The sequence below is a fragment of the Necator americanus genome, chromosome X, assembly GCF_031761385.1.
Source record: "Necator americanus strain Aroian chromosome X, whole genome shotgun sequence".
NCBI lineage: Eukaryota > Metazoa > Nematoda > Chromadorea > Rhabditida > Ancylostomatidae > Necator > Necator americanus.
Window position 1 is genome coordinate 10,313,237 of NC_087376.1, and position 15,389 is coordinate 10,328,625.

A 15,389-nucleotide genomic window follows, 5' to 3' on the forward strand; every position below is an offset into this window, starting at 1 on the left:
AGGTGTTATCAGTACGATGTCATCAGCAAATGGTGTAGCTGCCGACCATCAACCTTCACTCCCATGTCGTCCCATTCCAACTTTCGCATTACGTTCTTGAGGGTGACGTCAACGATGATGTTCTTGTAGAATGGCGAAGTTCTTGTTGTGAAGTAACTGTACAACTCTCGAAGTACCTTTATGTACTGAGAAGGGACACCTTTGTTGTCCAAGGCCTCCATGACCACTTTTGTCTCAACTGAGTCAAAGGCCTTTTTTAAGTCGACAAAGATGAGACCTAGCGGCATTTTGTACTCGATACTTGGATGAGTTCCAAAGCAATGTGAATGTGGTCAATCGTGCTGAATCCCTTTCGAAACTCTGCTTGCTCGCATGGCTGTCCTTCATCCGAGACTTTTCCAATCCTATTAAGGATCACTCTTGTAAAGAGCTTGTAGATGACGCACAGTAAGTAGATTGGGCGATAGTTGCTGATGTCATGTGGATCTCCCATCTTATACAGCAACATGGCTTCGCTGGTCTTCCACTGTTTGGGGACCTTGCATTCGGTCAGGTAACGAGTGAAGAGTCTCGCTGATGATTCTTCAGATGTTCGGATCTTGTACTGTCGGGAAAGGGTGCCGCACGATTTCTAACCGACATGATATCATGTCGTACTTTGGACGGGAGAACCTCTAGAATGACTTGTCCATCTTCCCTCAGATAGTGAGGAGGCAAGTGGACATGGCTGTCGAAGAGATCAGAGTAGGAGTCGTGGATGATTTTCTCCATTCCCCTTCTCGATGCAATGGTTGTTCCCTTCGGGTTCCGGAGAGCAGTCATCCTCGTCTTGCGACTGGCGAAGTCTCGACGGGCATAGCGGATGCTTTTCCCCGCCTCTGCAGCTTCAGCCAGCACTTCTGCTCTTCTCTCTTTAAGGTCTTCCTTTATCGCCTCTCTGCAAAGTCTTGCGAGCTCGGACGTGAGTTCTTGGCTCCCTGCGGTTCGTGTTGCTCCACGCTGGCGTATCAGCTCAAGAGTTTGGAGAGACAGGCGTCTCCTGGTCGTTTTAAAACTCTCAGCCTTCTTCGCACAGTCGTGGAGGTGTTCAACGAGCCGGTCATATTCCTCGTCGATGTTGTCCATTGCGGAATCTTCCCAAAAGCCGACAAGCGAAGCGAAGAGCTCCCAGTCGATGATAGTTCTGGGACTTCCTTGAACTTCGCGGCTTTCTCTCCTCTCCCGGTAAATGAAAATCTTCCCTGGAGGAGGCGATGGTCCGATCTCGTATAAAATTTTAGCTCTACAGCGACACTCGTCAGGCCCAACCTTTTACTGACGATAATGTGGTCAATTTCATTATGGTACCCCCACGTACAGCGTGGAGAGGAGGGCTTCTGGAATTGCGACTTTCCATGGATGGTCTTAGTCGTCATGATAAATTTAGATAGCATCTCCCCTTGTTCGTTCCATTGTAGGCCCGATGTGAAGTTCTTCAGGCGTCCTTCTGGGGCCAATCCTGACGTTAAAATCACCAACGGCGACCTTGTAGAAAATGTGGTGTTCTCTGTAGAACTTCAACTACACCAACACCTCTACTGTTGCATGTTCCTAAGAACAGTTCTTCTCCAGTTTCATATACGGCGTTGAGAGGGTGACGTCGTCTCGTCTCGGTCAGTCCGATGACGTCGTACTTAAACTTCCTGGGTTGCATCATCAAATCTTCAATGGCCGTGTCCGATGCAAGCGTTCGGGCGTTGTAAGTCCTAGTCATTTTCCGTTCCGGTAGCCTAGATGACTTCTGCATCCCCGTCCTTCCTGGCGCTACCGTACCATTCTTTCCTCCAAAATCATTAGGCTCTTTTTTATTACTGTAACGTGCGTAAAATTTTGAGACCCATAGGCAGGTTGCAAGCTTCCAGGTTGCAAGCTCTAGTTCCATGAGTTTCCGTGAGTCCCGGAGTGGACATGTGGAGCTTATTTGTTGGAGGCGACTCCAAACGGCCTCCCTTGCACCTCCCAGTCACTTGATTGCAGGCTTTTGGCCGGACCCACGTGCGGCTTACAAGCATTTTATGAGTCAGTCCTGGCACGACAGAAACAGGGAGTCCATCCCTTGAATCCACCTGCGTCTCAGGCAGGTACAAGATCGCTTTTGGTTCGCGATTAGCCCCCTATCCGCCACCTGGGGACACGCACGTAGCCTCGCGACAAACCGGCTGTGTTCCCTCTAATGAGGGAGATCCGTGGAATTACCTCTACGGCCTTAAGTTGTTGCTTATAGTAGCTGATATTTGCACAGAACTGCTTCCAAAATTCTACTCATTATCCGCTGTCATTAATAACGAATCACTGTGAATGGTGCTTTTTTGAAAGGTTTCTCACCAGTTTTGCGATACCAACTTCTTGATGTAGGACATTTTCTCAAAGCTGTTCCCATAATCAGTTCCTTCAGATTGATTCACCATGAACATGACAACATGACAACATATCTATATCAGCATTCAAGAGTAAATCTATGACTCATAAATCTGAGTTGGTTGACTACCAGTCTTCAGACATGAAAGGAATATGCATTTCTGTCGAAGAGTTCATAGTAAAGAAAAGTTTGTTTCTTTTTAAGTTTATGAACATGTTCTTAATCTCTTGATTAATTGTCAGTCTGAACCCTAGGGGCGGACTTTAAGTTGTCTTGTGATGTTTGTTTCGCTCTCTTTCACTGACCAATAAAAATGTAAAGTACAAGCGTTTTCTCTAAATACTTGTCACAAAATCAAACCTACTTACGTTCTTTTCGCTCATTTCTTAGAAACATAGGCAATGTTTGGAGATTTCGTACCCTTTCATTGGTTCACGTACATCAATGTTGCACCAGAAAAAAAAACAAAAAAAAAACTCCGAAACACACTTATTCTGAGTCGGAGCACCCAAGAAAACAGGAACCCATTCTTTTTTCAGGGGAAACTGACGCAGTCCTTTTTGTGGCAGATAAAATTTTGAACATGTCGTTCTCCTACTGCAGAAAGTGAAGAATCCTTTTATGAGATGTATTGCTCCAGCCCAAGACGCTTAGCATTGGCCAATTTATCCACATATCAGGGTTCGCACAACCAACATAGCTCAATGCAGAAAGAACAAAGAGGAACAGAGAAGCATACATCATCTGAGTAGGAACACTCAAAAAACAGGAGGCTGGGCGGATTCGGGATCATGATCGGGACTTTGAAGAAAAGAGGGCACTAACTTTCGTGATCCTCAAAAGACTAGCACCCGCAATCTGGACACATGGCAGTCAAGGTGAAATCGCCTTGAAGATGGTCGTACTCAGTAAGAGGACTTTACTCAGAAATACCTGACAGAGGAGGTAATACGACTCAACAAATTAAATAGAGCTATAGCCGAAAGATATTAGTATCCTTGTTAGTGAATTAGCTTCAGAAAGCGGAATATGTTTTATTGGTTGGAAGGAGGGGAACACTTGTCACGCAATCAGCTGAAAAAAGATATGTATTGGAAAAAAAATGCAAGAAACACAAGAATGCAGAAAACAATTAAGAGTTATCACTGGCGTTGTTCAGTTCCATAATGTGTAAAAGGCATCAGATTTCTGCGAGTTGCTAGAACCAGACGCATGTAGGCAGACTTCAATATTCAAACAACAGCGTACGTCAATTTTTTCCAAACTCATCTTGAATATCCTGTTGTGTTCGACATTAACTGAGCAAGAGCTCGAACCATGATGCAGCTCTACAGATGTGTTTAATGAGCATTGAGGAAAAGTTTCCATGTATTTTCTCCGTAATGTAAGATGAAACCATCTAGTTTAGTTCCTGAGGAGTCGGAAGCAGAAGATCAGGTCGGCATTTACACATAAAACTCCTTTTCTTCCTCAAACTGTGCATACCTAATTTTTTGAGACGATAACTGCAAACAATTTCCGTTAGGTCTCGTGACATTCTCTCGGACACCGTGCGGGGAAAAGGTCTCCTGCACCTTATCGACGTTTTCGTCTTTGGTGCGTGCTTCTTCTTTGAAGGGCTCCAAAAATGAGAGCATTATTCAAGGTGAGGTAAAATGAAAGATTTGTAAAGGCACTCAGGAATAGCTGGATTAGTGGTGCAGGCAATCAAGAATAACCAAATAAGAGAGGAGTATGTTTTCTTTACAATGTCTTCAACATGCTCTGAAAATATGCAGATTCACAAGTTCTAAGAATTGTTCCTTTCATAGTGTACTCACCCATATCTCTCCCTTATCGACATGCGTAACCAAGGACTTATCGTAGTAAATACGCAGAACCCACTTGGGAATCAAGTTAGACATTTTAGCCAATGATATCTGAACTGCAATACGTACATCGAAGTTATTTTCACCATCATATCTGCCGGAAATCTTGATTTCATCAGGCTACATTTGAACCCTAACATGGAAAGAAGTTCTTAGTACATCTGGTAAGTTGATTGTGTTGATAAGAAACCAGAGAGAAGAAAAGACTAGAATTTTTGGAACTCCAATTCTGCAAAGGAATTTGCCTGAGTATTTATGGGCAACTCCTATTATATTGTCACCTCGTCACTTATTTCTTATGTTAACATAAGGGATCATCCAATCACAAAAATGTCCTCGTATTCCAAGGTACTGAAGTTTTGCAACAGCATCAGAATGACACACTTTGTCGAAGGCTTTTGACAAGTCAACATGTATTTTATACACTATCAACTGGGTTAGTAGATGTTGAAGCTCAGGAAATCCATCTAATAGCAATGAGGTGTCAAAGATATGAGCTAGAGGAGAAGATAAAGAAGCAGCACTCCTCTTATACAGTTGGTGAGATCTAACTGATGGTTTGAGAGATTTGAGGTACTTGTAGATATCAGAAGGATGGAAAAAAATGTTACTGCACTGCTTTCAAACAGGAGTTATGCCAACGATTTTTGAAAAGGTATCATTGCAGTCTGAAAAAAGTCATTGAGGGCATTAACTTTATCAGGATCTCCAATATAAGGAGCTCCTTTCTGATCCACAACACTTGGGAACCTTGCGCTGACCTCCACTATGGCTTAAGTATAAGTAAGAGGGAATATTGGATTCTCTGCGCACCAAACGGAGTTCTTGACAAGAATATCTCATTTTATTATAGGGAAGTCAATGTCAGAACATTCACGTACTTTGACGACCTAGTCGTCGGGTGGGTGTTACGAACTAAAGCGGCTGTCCGCATCTTTGCCGGGGTGTGTTGTCCTTAAACATATCCGAACCCAAATTGTTCGATCTGCGGCTAGAGTTCGCGTAGAATCTACCCACCCAACGCTATTCCATAAACGGTGGAACTTTAGGTTCCGACTGCTCATCAACACCAAGTGTTTTTAGACCTTTCTTCATCACCTCAACTCAGAATTTTCTCTTACGACCAGGAATCCTTTAAACTCCGGATCTGAAACCATCCTCAGCACAACCTGGACAAGATGATCAGACGATCTCCAAATAACGAGACCAAAGAAGCGTGGACTGTTTTCTGTCTGGATAATTCGGAAGGTCGGCCAAAATCTTCGTATTCTCTACGTATCATCCACCTCTATCTATATCTATCCACCACATCCGCTTCCGAGTAAAGTTCTTTGTTACCATCGGCCAAGAGTAGCCGTTTAAACAGGTTTCTCTCCGTGCAGCCAAGTTTCTTCATCACCATCGATGGCCCTGCGCAAGTCTCAGATCCGTACATCATAATAGGGCAAATTAAGGATTGGTAGACTCTCAGCTTCACCTCTTTGGAAGCCGACGACACGCACCTGGTCAACAAGTTGCATGCCGATTTGGCTTCAGCGCATCTTTTCTCGATATCTTTCAGCATATCACGTACGTGCCATCGTTTTCAGCCTAAAGCTCAAATAACAGAACTCATCCACCAGTTCGATAAGCTCCCCGTCCGCTTCTGTTCCCGTTGACGTCCTCGTGGAGACCCACATCTGCTTTCTTTTATCAATGCATAGTCGTAGTCTCTAGGCTGCAACTAATTTCGAGGTTAACAACATACTGGTACTTCGTGCTGCTTGAAGACATCGATATCACTACTTCGCCCGCGTACTCGAGATTCACCAGGTGACGGACAGATGGTGCTAAATGACATCGGCGGGACATTGCTCAACTATTCTGCTCATTATGTCATGTCATATCACGCGTACAAATTTTCTTGGATCTCTATCGGCGCGAAGCGCATTGAGAAAACGGCGGTGAGGAGAGTAGAAGGCGGCTTCGAAATCCGAAAAAGCAAACTGTTGAGGCTTTAAATACCGCTACACTACAATCATTCTTCTTACAATAAACGCTTGATCAATCGTCGATCGACCAGGGCAAAAGCCAGCTTGCTCGTCGCAATTGATTTCTTCGCGACGTTGGATTAATCGGCCCAGGATAATCCGCTCCAAAACTTAATCGGTCCAGGATAATCCGCTTCAAAACATTTGCACTGTACAACTTGTACACGATACACAGCAACGACAATCCTCAGTAATTCTTAGGTTCGTTGACTGAGAGCTTCTTGTAGAGAGGAATTATAATAGCGTGTCTCCACGAGTCAAGTGTCCTTTCGTCAATCCATATTGAACGGATGATTTTCGTCATCTTACGAATCCCAGAAGGAGGAAGATATTTGAGCATTTTTGCGCTAATACCATCGTCTTCGCCAGGTTTTGCATTCTCCGTTTTTTGAATACAGACTAGACCCTCCGACTGCGTCGGTGGTTCTTTGCTGACCGCGGTGTATGTTTGTTTTTGGCCGTGCACGAGTTCAGGGACTAACGGCACTGTCGGTTAAGCAAAACGTTAAAATTTTCATACCAGATGCAACGATTCCGTTGGCAGTGTTTAGGACGAACGAACACCTCTTCATCTTGCCGCTGCACTGCCTTAGCAGAGAGTACAGGCTTTCCTCCGGTTCCTGTCCTTCCATGCATTCCCAGACTCTTTCGTTTTTGACGTCGTTTCGTTCTCATGATAACGTTCCAACTAATGACACAACATCCTTCCCAGGCGCTTCCCCTTTCTGAAGTCACCAGTAGTGCGGGCAACAAATACAGAATTGTACGTGGGTATTGTCTCCGCAAATGCAAAAGTGAACTTCTTCATCGGTGCTGAAACCAGGGACGTTTTCTTAGAAGCGTCCTTAATGCATTTAGTGAATGAGTCACATCTTTCCACTGTCTTCCTGGTCCGTAATCCAATGTTGATCGACACTCGTTGGCGGAACTTCTTTCTGCATTCTTCGTTTCTCAGACTTGCCAAGTCGATCTTCGGTTGATGATGAGGTCGATGACTCCTTTTCTGAAACCGCACCATAAAGCTGAGAAGAACTGGGTGGTGGTCGGAATCGAATTCGACGTCCTAGACAGCTCTAGGTTTTCGGTTATCTGACAAAGGTATGTTCTTCTTCAGAACGTAATCGAGTTGAAGCCTAAGAGTCGGCATCTTCCACTTTTGCTGCTCTTCTGGCGTTAATGTGGTTGTCCCTTGCCAAGTAAGCTGATTGCGTTGATGATTCCTTTTAAACGTGGATGCAATGGTGAGGTTTGTCTTCTCGCAAAGGTGTATCAGACGACTTTCGTTATCCAATGTTTGCTTCGTAGGATTATACCGTTTTCCAAGCACATCGAATTGTTATTGAAGACCTATTTTTGCATTTGCATCAGTCCCGACGATCACCGCTTGGTGGCTTGGTATTTTGGACATCATCGTATTGCGTTCATAATACGTCTTTGAAACGTTTAAGCAAATCCCTCAATCAGGGTATTGTAACCGTTCCTAATAGCTAATAACTATTGCGTAGCCTTCTACATTCCTTTCATCAGCATCGCTGCAATAGATGGTGTGTGCAGAATTTGATGAGAGGGCGATGATTGATGAGTGTTTTCTGCAATGCTACACGCGACGACTACAGTAAACGGTGCAAGCAGATATCACAGAAGTCTGGACAGAGCGGCTTGTTGGAGTTCACTTGACAGTTTTGTTATGAGACATTGGAATAACACGAATAACTACCATGCAAACAAAACAAGCATAAGGAAAGCACACAAATCACCTCCGTTTCTAACTTGCTCATTACTCCTCTCCTACGATGTCAGCACTGGCAATACGTTCTGCTTCAGGTTTAGTGTGGCTCATGCTTGCTACAGCACTTCGTCAACGTTGAGATTTCATCGTGCGGTTCTTCTTCATTTGTCTTACCCTTACAGTTATTGGTCTTCCCTCCACCTCAGCATTAGAGGGCTTGCCAAGACGTCGCCTCAATCAGACGGAAGATTACAAGCCTTGAAAAGCATTGCGACAATTAGGACCTCAGGCTTTGTGAACAAACAGATCTTAGATTTCAGAAAACCCGTGCTCAAGAGGACTCAAGACTCCAAAAAGCCATATAACCAAGATAATAAAATTGTGAGAACACAAGGGTTCTTTCAACTGCTGTGGAACTGATAGCGCTCCGTTGGGAACAGGATACTGTTGTTCCTTCTTCTCGAGGGGTCATTCTTATGCACACAGCATACAGCCAGTGATGCTTCTCTGCACTATTATTCTATTATTCATGCACTATTATTATTACTATTATTCCTTCAATTCCCCAATTTTCAAACACGTCGACGTATTTCTGCATGTTACTCTACCGTCCGACCAGTCACCAAGTTAGTAACGTATGAACTCGAAGAAATTCAGCATTTGAGATATTCGATGCTAATGATGAAGAGTATCCACATTCCATAGTCTTCTCTGGTAGATAAAGGAAGGAAGGATAAAGTGCACGGCGTTTATCAATCTTTATGGGGAGGTGCGTTTAATTTCCATTAAGAATTGTTTCTGTTTGAGATTTATGAACTGGTCTGCAGCACAAAATGAATTGTGAAGACGAGCTGATGAGTGAAGTCAGCGTTTTGTTCCTCCCAAACAAGTCAGGTGCGAATTTATTAACCTCGGATGGACGAAAGACTTCGTTGACACTAGGATGGTTTCAAACCATTGATCGTGCGGTCAGCCCAACCCCTTACCAACTGCTTTACATCCACTTGGCAGGAATTTGCTCTAGGGTATTTTTGACTTCGACCAGCGGTTCCTCCCTCCCCATCTTATAAATGTAAAGTAAAGTTGGATTTTGGAAATATTAGACGATATCGACCACAAATATTCTCTGTTCACTATGTGGACGATGCTCTCTGACGAAAACCATTTTTCTATAATTTTTCGCACCTTCGCAGGAAACCTACCACCCTAAGTTTATGGACTGAAACAAAAACTGACAAAAACACTGACTTTACACATTCGCTAGACTCCGCAAGTCATTGTATAGGCCGGTTACATGTTTGTGAACCTCAAACAATTCTGAATTGAAGTGGACGTGGTGGCGCATCCCAAGCGGATTGATTACCGACAGCCACTTTATCCTTTGTCCTTTAAAGGATTGAACGTGCTGTGAATAGTCCGAAGTATTTTACGACTAGTCGGATCATCGTGGTGCTGAAGTTTTGAGTTCAACATAAGTTGGTCAGACATTGTTTCCCATGGGACCTAACAGCTTCATAGTAGTAGTCGAAAACTTATCACTCTCTGAAAAGTGTGTTCTTATCTTGATCTCCGCTGGTAGCGAATTCTGTTAGATTCATGGACATGTTTGCAAATATAAGTTTGCTATCTCTATATCCTGTCACAGCTTCTTCAATAGTATCGGTGAGCAGGATCACACTGTCCACGTATAAGTTGCGAGAAATTGCGGAACATGATTATTTCTGTTCGTTTCGTTCTAGCGAATATTTTATAGACATGACTAAAAGTGAAGGGCTTGTTTTCGTTCTAAAAGGTAATTCGCGAATGTTGTCCGATAAGGGAGGTTTTTTTCGTATCCTTTAGCCGTAGGAATCGAGTGGCGTCCCTTTTCGATTCCTGTAAGTAGATAATACTTACTTACTTAGATACGTAGATGACCCGTCTTCACTGGACGTGCTAAGAAAGTCAGGCTATCTCAAAAAAATTCGTTTTGTAAAAAGAACATTCTTCTCTGTAGGTATTGTATTCTTTTCAAATGTAGTAATCAATGCGCTAACACAGCCATAGCTCGATGTGTTTCTTAAGGTATCTGGTGTAACGGCTTGCCTAGATGACAACCTTCCATAGGGGCTGAAGTAACTTGTGATGAGAATTCGAATAATACAGAATTTGTTGAAAGCGACACCATTCAATATGTAGATCACTTTCTACTGAAAAATACATATCCCCCAGGATATTTGAAGAAACTCCCAATTAACCGCAAAAGATAAGTTTTCTGTAAAAACACATGAAAAGTTCTATATCATTGCAGGTTCAGAACTGACCGCAGCTGAAACAAATTATAGAAAAAATTGGAAAATTCCATAGGATAAAAACTGCTTTCTACTGTATTATGCGGACAAATGGCTAACCTAATTTGGTAGTGATTTACGAACTGATAAAAAAACAGAGTAAAAGATGCAAAATACCGAAGTCGTAACTTTAGTTGTAAAAACAAAAAATCCTGTTGAGCTGGAAAACGAAGAGATGAGATCCTCCTACAACAAATAGTTTTCATGCATATTTTGTAAGAAAATAATTTTTAAGCTGGTAATGTCGGTCCTTCCTGAAGTTCAAACGTGTCATTTTAGTCAAATTTACAAAATCTTCAGAGTCATGAAATTGTAGCTGTGAAATATCAAGATATCAAATTGTTCGTAATATGATTTAGATTACGAATATGTAGCCATCATTTCACTTTCCGAAAAATATGCCTACGTCAAAAATCATATATCCTTGGGGCGCAATTATCTCGGACTCAGCCTTGTTAATATGCACCCGCAGGTATTTTTTTTTCTGGAAACTGTTTCCTTGTTAGGTTTTGAAAGTTCTAATTATATTCAATCGGCAGAGCTCCCGCTCGCGAATCTATTGAGGTGTAGATCTTATAATAAAGATCAAATTGAGGCGAGTTATGCAAAAAAGACAACAAAAAAAAAACCCGAATTTGCGTCTTCTTCGTCTTCTGTCGAAGAATTAGCGACCCTACTGTACTTGTAGGTTTCAATACAGCCTGATGAAGAATGTAATATATTGCACATTCATTTGACTTTTGATTAATCGGTACGTCTGCAGTAATATTTCGCTTCAATTGATCATTAATAATATCACAATGTTTTGTCCATAAGTCATCTTTGGAGTTCAGTGATCGATAAAGTTGACGTAAACGACTTACTGCGAGCTTATAGCTACTGTCTAGATCCATCTTATTGCGTTTTCACGGAAATCTTGTTGAGAAGCATTTATTTCAAATTTCGATAATGTCATAGAATTCATTGAGAATTTCCTGATTTTCTTCAGCCTCAGAAAATGAATCTAAAACTCCGATTCCCTCTAGTGACCATGTTGATGATATATCTGGTAATTCCTCACTGGGAGGCAAGATTGTTATGAGGGCTTGTAAATGTGAAATATCATCTGACTTAAATAATGGGCTATCTAAGTGTTTACGTGTCCAAAAAATGTGGGTATTGGAAAAGACCAGATGGTAGTATAGGAGGCACCGTAGTATTTATCACTTCATTGTGACAATCGATCCATAAAAGTATCTCTGGTAATATTTCGAGATCAGATTGGTTTGGTAGTGTATTTTTTGAGACGCGGTGGGCGATAGCATTTTCGATATCGATTGCTGATAATCGGAAGTCCTATTTCTTCGATATTTTTTTGGAAGTTAGAAGAGACGTAGACAATGAGTTATTTCGAACTTTTTGACGACATTTCAAATTTCTTTGAGTAACTGATCCATGGTCCATACTATATTTTCATCGTACTCCTTTGACAGTAATCTTTTGACGTACATTGGTTTTATATTCACGCGCATCAATGTGAGTTTCTGTACGAGAGAGGGGCGCAATAATGTCCATGAGATCATTTACAGTTGCACGAAGCTGCGAGGCGTCTTTCGACGAAGAAGGAATTTTGTCGAGCTGCTCTAATAATAGTTTAACATTCAATTCTTTGTTTTCGAATTGTTCCTAAAGTTGTTTTCTCGCATCGTTATACGAAGATCCTTTGCAAAGAATAAATTTTAGTGCACGGGCAGCTTCACCTTTACACTAATTACGAAGTCCGATATCCGTGTACGGTACATTGTCAACCAGTCCCGAGAAAATTTACCAAAAATGTTGAAACTTTGTGGGATTTACATAGAATTCCGGTATACGCAGTTCTTTCTTATACCGATGAGCTGGAATGTTACTAACCATTCCGGACGAAGATGGGTCTGTGTGGGATGTGAATGGTTTTACTAGTGGAGTTCGAGACTTTAAATTATATCTCCAGATATTTCGAGAGCCTCATCGCCTTCTTTTTCTTTCCAACAGATAGAAAATCCCTTCTGCACTTGCGAGATGCTAGAAGAATCCGTGCGAAGAATAGTCATATTACCTCTGGTTTCACCGTAAGTTTCCGTAACGATTTCGATTTTCGATTCTAATTTGGCGGTGACTTCTTTTAAAACGGATCGCTGAGTACGAATGAACACAAAAAGTTCCTTACGTGTTGATGGAAATTTCCATCCTTCCTTGTATCGTTCACAGTCGTCAACGATATGTTTGATGTCATTTATATATCTAGTAAGCCTTTGCTTAGCTATGGTGAGGCTAGGATTGGCGCCTATCGTGCACGAAATTAACGTGGAAGCAATGTACCTGTAAAGAGGCTGAGAGCGTAAGAAAATGGAAGAGGTAAGAGCGGTGTTAATTCATGAGGCTTCCTTTGACTCGACCTGATGGGATGTCATTGAGATACGATAAGAGCTATGAGATGAAGGATATGCTGTAGATATATTTTTAGAAAGGGAGAAAAGGAAAAGAAGCCGACCTCACGAAGAAATGCAAAACATGTCACTGAAACATGTGGAAATCCAGATAAAAACTAAAGTTCGTGACAAAATATGAACTTCTGAAAGGGAGTAAAATTTCAAGTTTCAATTTCCAAAATCCAAGAAGAATGGGATCCCATACCTTCGTTGTGTCGTTCTTATTGGTGAGTGGACGTTTCTCACCGAGAATCGGAAAATGCTGGTTGGCTCTCAGTCAACTGCAGTTAACGGGTGTCCTTATAAGACCACACGACAGGAACTCTGGTGCTCAGTAACCCTTGTATACGATAATAAAGGAACTGAACCAAGCGTCGCTGCCATGATAGGAGATTATGGGAATAAGCGAGCAGGAAACATGAAATAAGAAATCTGGGAAAGTGGATTCGTTTTTTTTTTTAGGAAGAGATATGTTGTCAGCAAAAGGGAAATCACCAGCCTGCCTATTGGTTTTCGGGTACTACGAGAGTGCTGGTTGTGAGATCCTGTGAAATCTTCGTACTTGCAGAAGTTCTGAGGTGGTAGTGGGTGAATCCTCGATACGCCATGTTTAAGAACAACGGTGGTGGAACCTCCTTTACAGAGTACAACATCAAGAAATGATACATTCATTGTTATACAGATGATAAAGATACATTAATCGACTGTAGAATATTGAATATTAAGAATATTCATTAGATAAGTATGATTTCAGTGTTGAAGAGACACTGTACAGCTTTAGGCATTTCCCAATGTGCTCCGCTTAATTTCAGAAATGCGTCATAGGTCGCCAAGATAGACGATCCTCTTGCTAATTGCTACTGTGTCACTACTACGTTTGAAGAATCCTCAATCTTAGTATTACGTTTATATTCCGATACTGCTACAATATCAATGTTTTTCTCGTCTACTTTCCCAACAGTTAACACAGAATGAAGTGCTAACATGAAAAAACGTGAACGTCATCATCGTACTTATTACTTATGTACATCATTATTACTACATATTACCGACTAAGATAAGGGTCCTACGTTTGATCCCGTAAACAGCCATCTGCTATTAAAGCAGAAACGCTATACAGGCAATCTGCGTCACTCGATTTTACTACTGTCTGGCATCAGCACACCAATCAAAAACCGTGGTCCTAGTCTCACTGGGTTCTGGCTTTAAAATGTCTAACTGGCAGTATGGAACCTGTCTCACCTTCATCATCAGGCGCTAATACGTCTAACTAACGTCATAAGACCCGTCTCTCCCAACTTAACTACGTTCTGGTTCTGGCGCATCTAAATTACGCCGTGAGACCTGTTCTACCCCATCGGTGCATCTACCTGATGCTGTGAGTGCGTTGGCGCCAGAGGACAGTGAAGTTGATCCAACAGCATCAGTTAGATGAGCCAGAAAGGGGAGAGATGGAGTAAGAGAAGTTGAATTACATGGGTTAGAAGCGCCAACGCCAGAAAGTAGTGAGGTGGGACGTGTCTCATGGTTTCGGTTCGGTGCGATGTCGCTAGAGAGCGATAAGACGGATCACGTTAGGTGTCTCGACGCCAGAAAATAAAGAAAATCAAACTTGGGACTTATTCAACAACGATCAACAATCTAAGTTCGTCTTCTGAAGGAAGTGTTCCCGTTTAAACAGAAAATTGATCTTCAACTGCAAAATATGATGTTGATGGCGGATAGGTTTCGGTACATCGAGAACGTAAAACGGAGCGAGTGCATCTGAATGACCACTTGCTAGAGTTAAATCATTGGATCAAAGTCAGAAGTTTTTCGTTCATTTCGCAGAGAATCGCTAAAGTAGTTGGGAGTATAGTCAGCCAGAACGACGTGAAGCTCGGTGCAGTTGCGTAAGCGGACGCGTTCGAAGATGTGTTTGATATAATCCAGTCCTCCATAGCTATTGTCCAACGGTTGTCAGTGGAATGCACCATATTCTTGTCTCATCTCGTTTTACTTTCCTTGGCAAATACGCCAACGTCTATAATCTCCCATCTGCTAACGAACCTGCACCGAGCTTCACGTCGTTCTAACCGACTCTGCTCCCAACTACTTTAGCGACTCTCTGCGAAATGAATGAAAAACGTCTGACTTTGATTCAGTGATTCAACTCAAGCAAATGGTCAGAAGGGATTGGAGAACAGCAACAGGGAACAAGAAGATGATTGGAACTAATGGAGTATCACTGCCGCCCGCTCGGCCAATTCGGAGAACAGTAGTAGCTCAGATAATAAAGGAGATTGATTCTTGCTTTTACAGATTATTAAAATGGAGTGTGATGTGGGAAAAAACAGATCGTCCTTGACACCATACGCTTGTTCTATTTATTAGAAATTTTAAAACCCCCAAAACCGCATGTGAGATTTGTGCTATGCACGAAGGGCATCGAATAAACCATGATGAGCTCGGAGAAAACAGTTAAGTGTTTGAGAAAAGAAGTAATAGAAGAAGGAGCCTGCAGAAAACAATATGAGGCATCGAAAAGCCTATGGCGTGATTGATGGGAAACGTTGAGAACGAAAGGAAGAACAGCAACGGAGAA

General features: G+C 42.2%; 4 protein-coding genes across 5 annotated transcripts; all 4 read right to left on the reverse strand.

Moving 5' to 3' along the window:
• Window positions 1-8: 8 nt before the first annotated feature.
• On the reverse strand, window positions 9-287 carry RB195_022172 (uncharacterized protein; the record flags this gene model as incomplete). The annotated part of the gene is made up of 1 exon (XM_064209203.1): window positions 9-287. The coding sequence occupies one exon, from the start codon at window positions 285-287 to the stop codon at window positions 9-11; it is 279 nt and encodes a 92-aa protein (XP_064065084.1).
• A 262-nt stretch (window positions 288-549) lies between these two features.
• Window positions 550-1,125, reverse strand: RB195_022173 (uncharacterized protein; the record flags this gene model as incomplete). The annotated part of the gene is made up of 1 exon (XM_064209204.1): window positions 550-1,125. One exon carries the CDS (start codon window positions 1,123-1,125, stop codon window positions 550-552), a length of 576 nt encoding a protein of 191 aa, XP_064065086.1.
• Window positions 550-1,921, reverse strand: RB195_022174 (uncharacterized protein; the record flags this gene model as incomplete). 2 transcript variants are annotated; one of them, XM_064209206.1, is made up of 3 exons in its annotated part: window positions 550-1,282; window positions 1,348-1,498; window positions 1,567-1,921. In XM_064209206.1, the coding sequence occupies 3 exons, from the start codon at window positions 1,919-1,921 to the stop codon at window positions 550-552; spliced, it is 1,239 nt and encodes a 412-aa protein (XP_064065085.1). The 2 variants fall into 2 exon arrangements, with proteins under 2 accessions (XP_064065085.1, XP_064065087.1); XM_064209205.1 differs by lacking the exons at window positions 550-1,282; window positions 1,348-1,498 and having other exon boundaries at window positions 1,511-1,921.
• A 5,063-nt stretch (window positions 1,922-6,984) lies between these two features.
• Window positions 6,985-7,314, reverse strand: RB195_022175 (uncharacterized protein; the record flags this gene model as incomplete). The annotated part of the gene is made up of 1 exon (XM_064209207.1): window positions 6,985-7,314. The coding sequence occupies one exon, from the start codon at window positions 7,312-7,314 to the stop codon at window positions 6,985-6,987; it is 330 nt and encodes a 109-aa protein (XP_064065088.1).
• Between the last annotated feature and the right edge of the window lie 8,075 nt (window positions 7,315-15,389).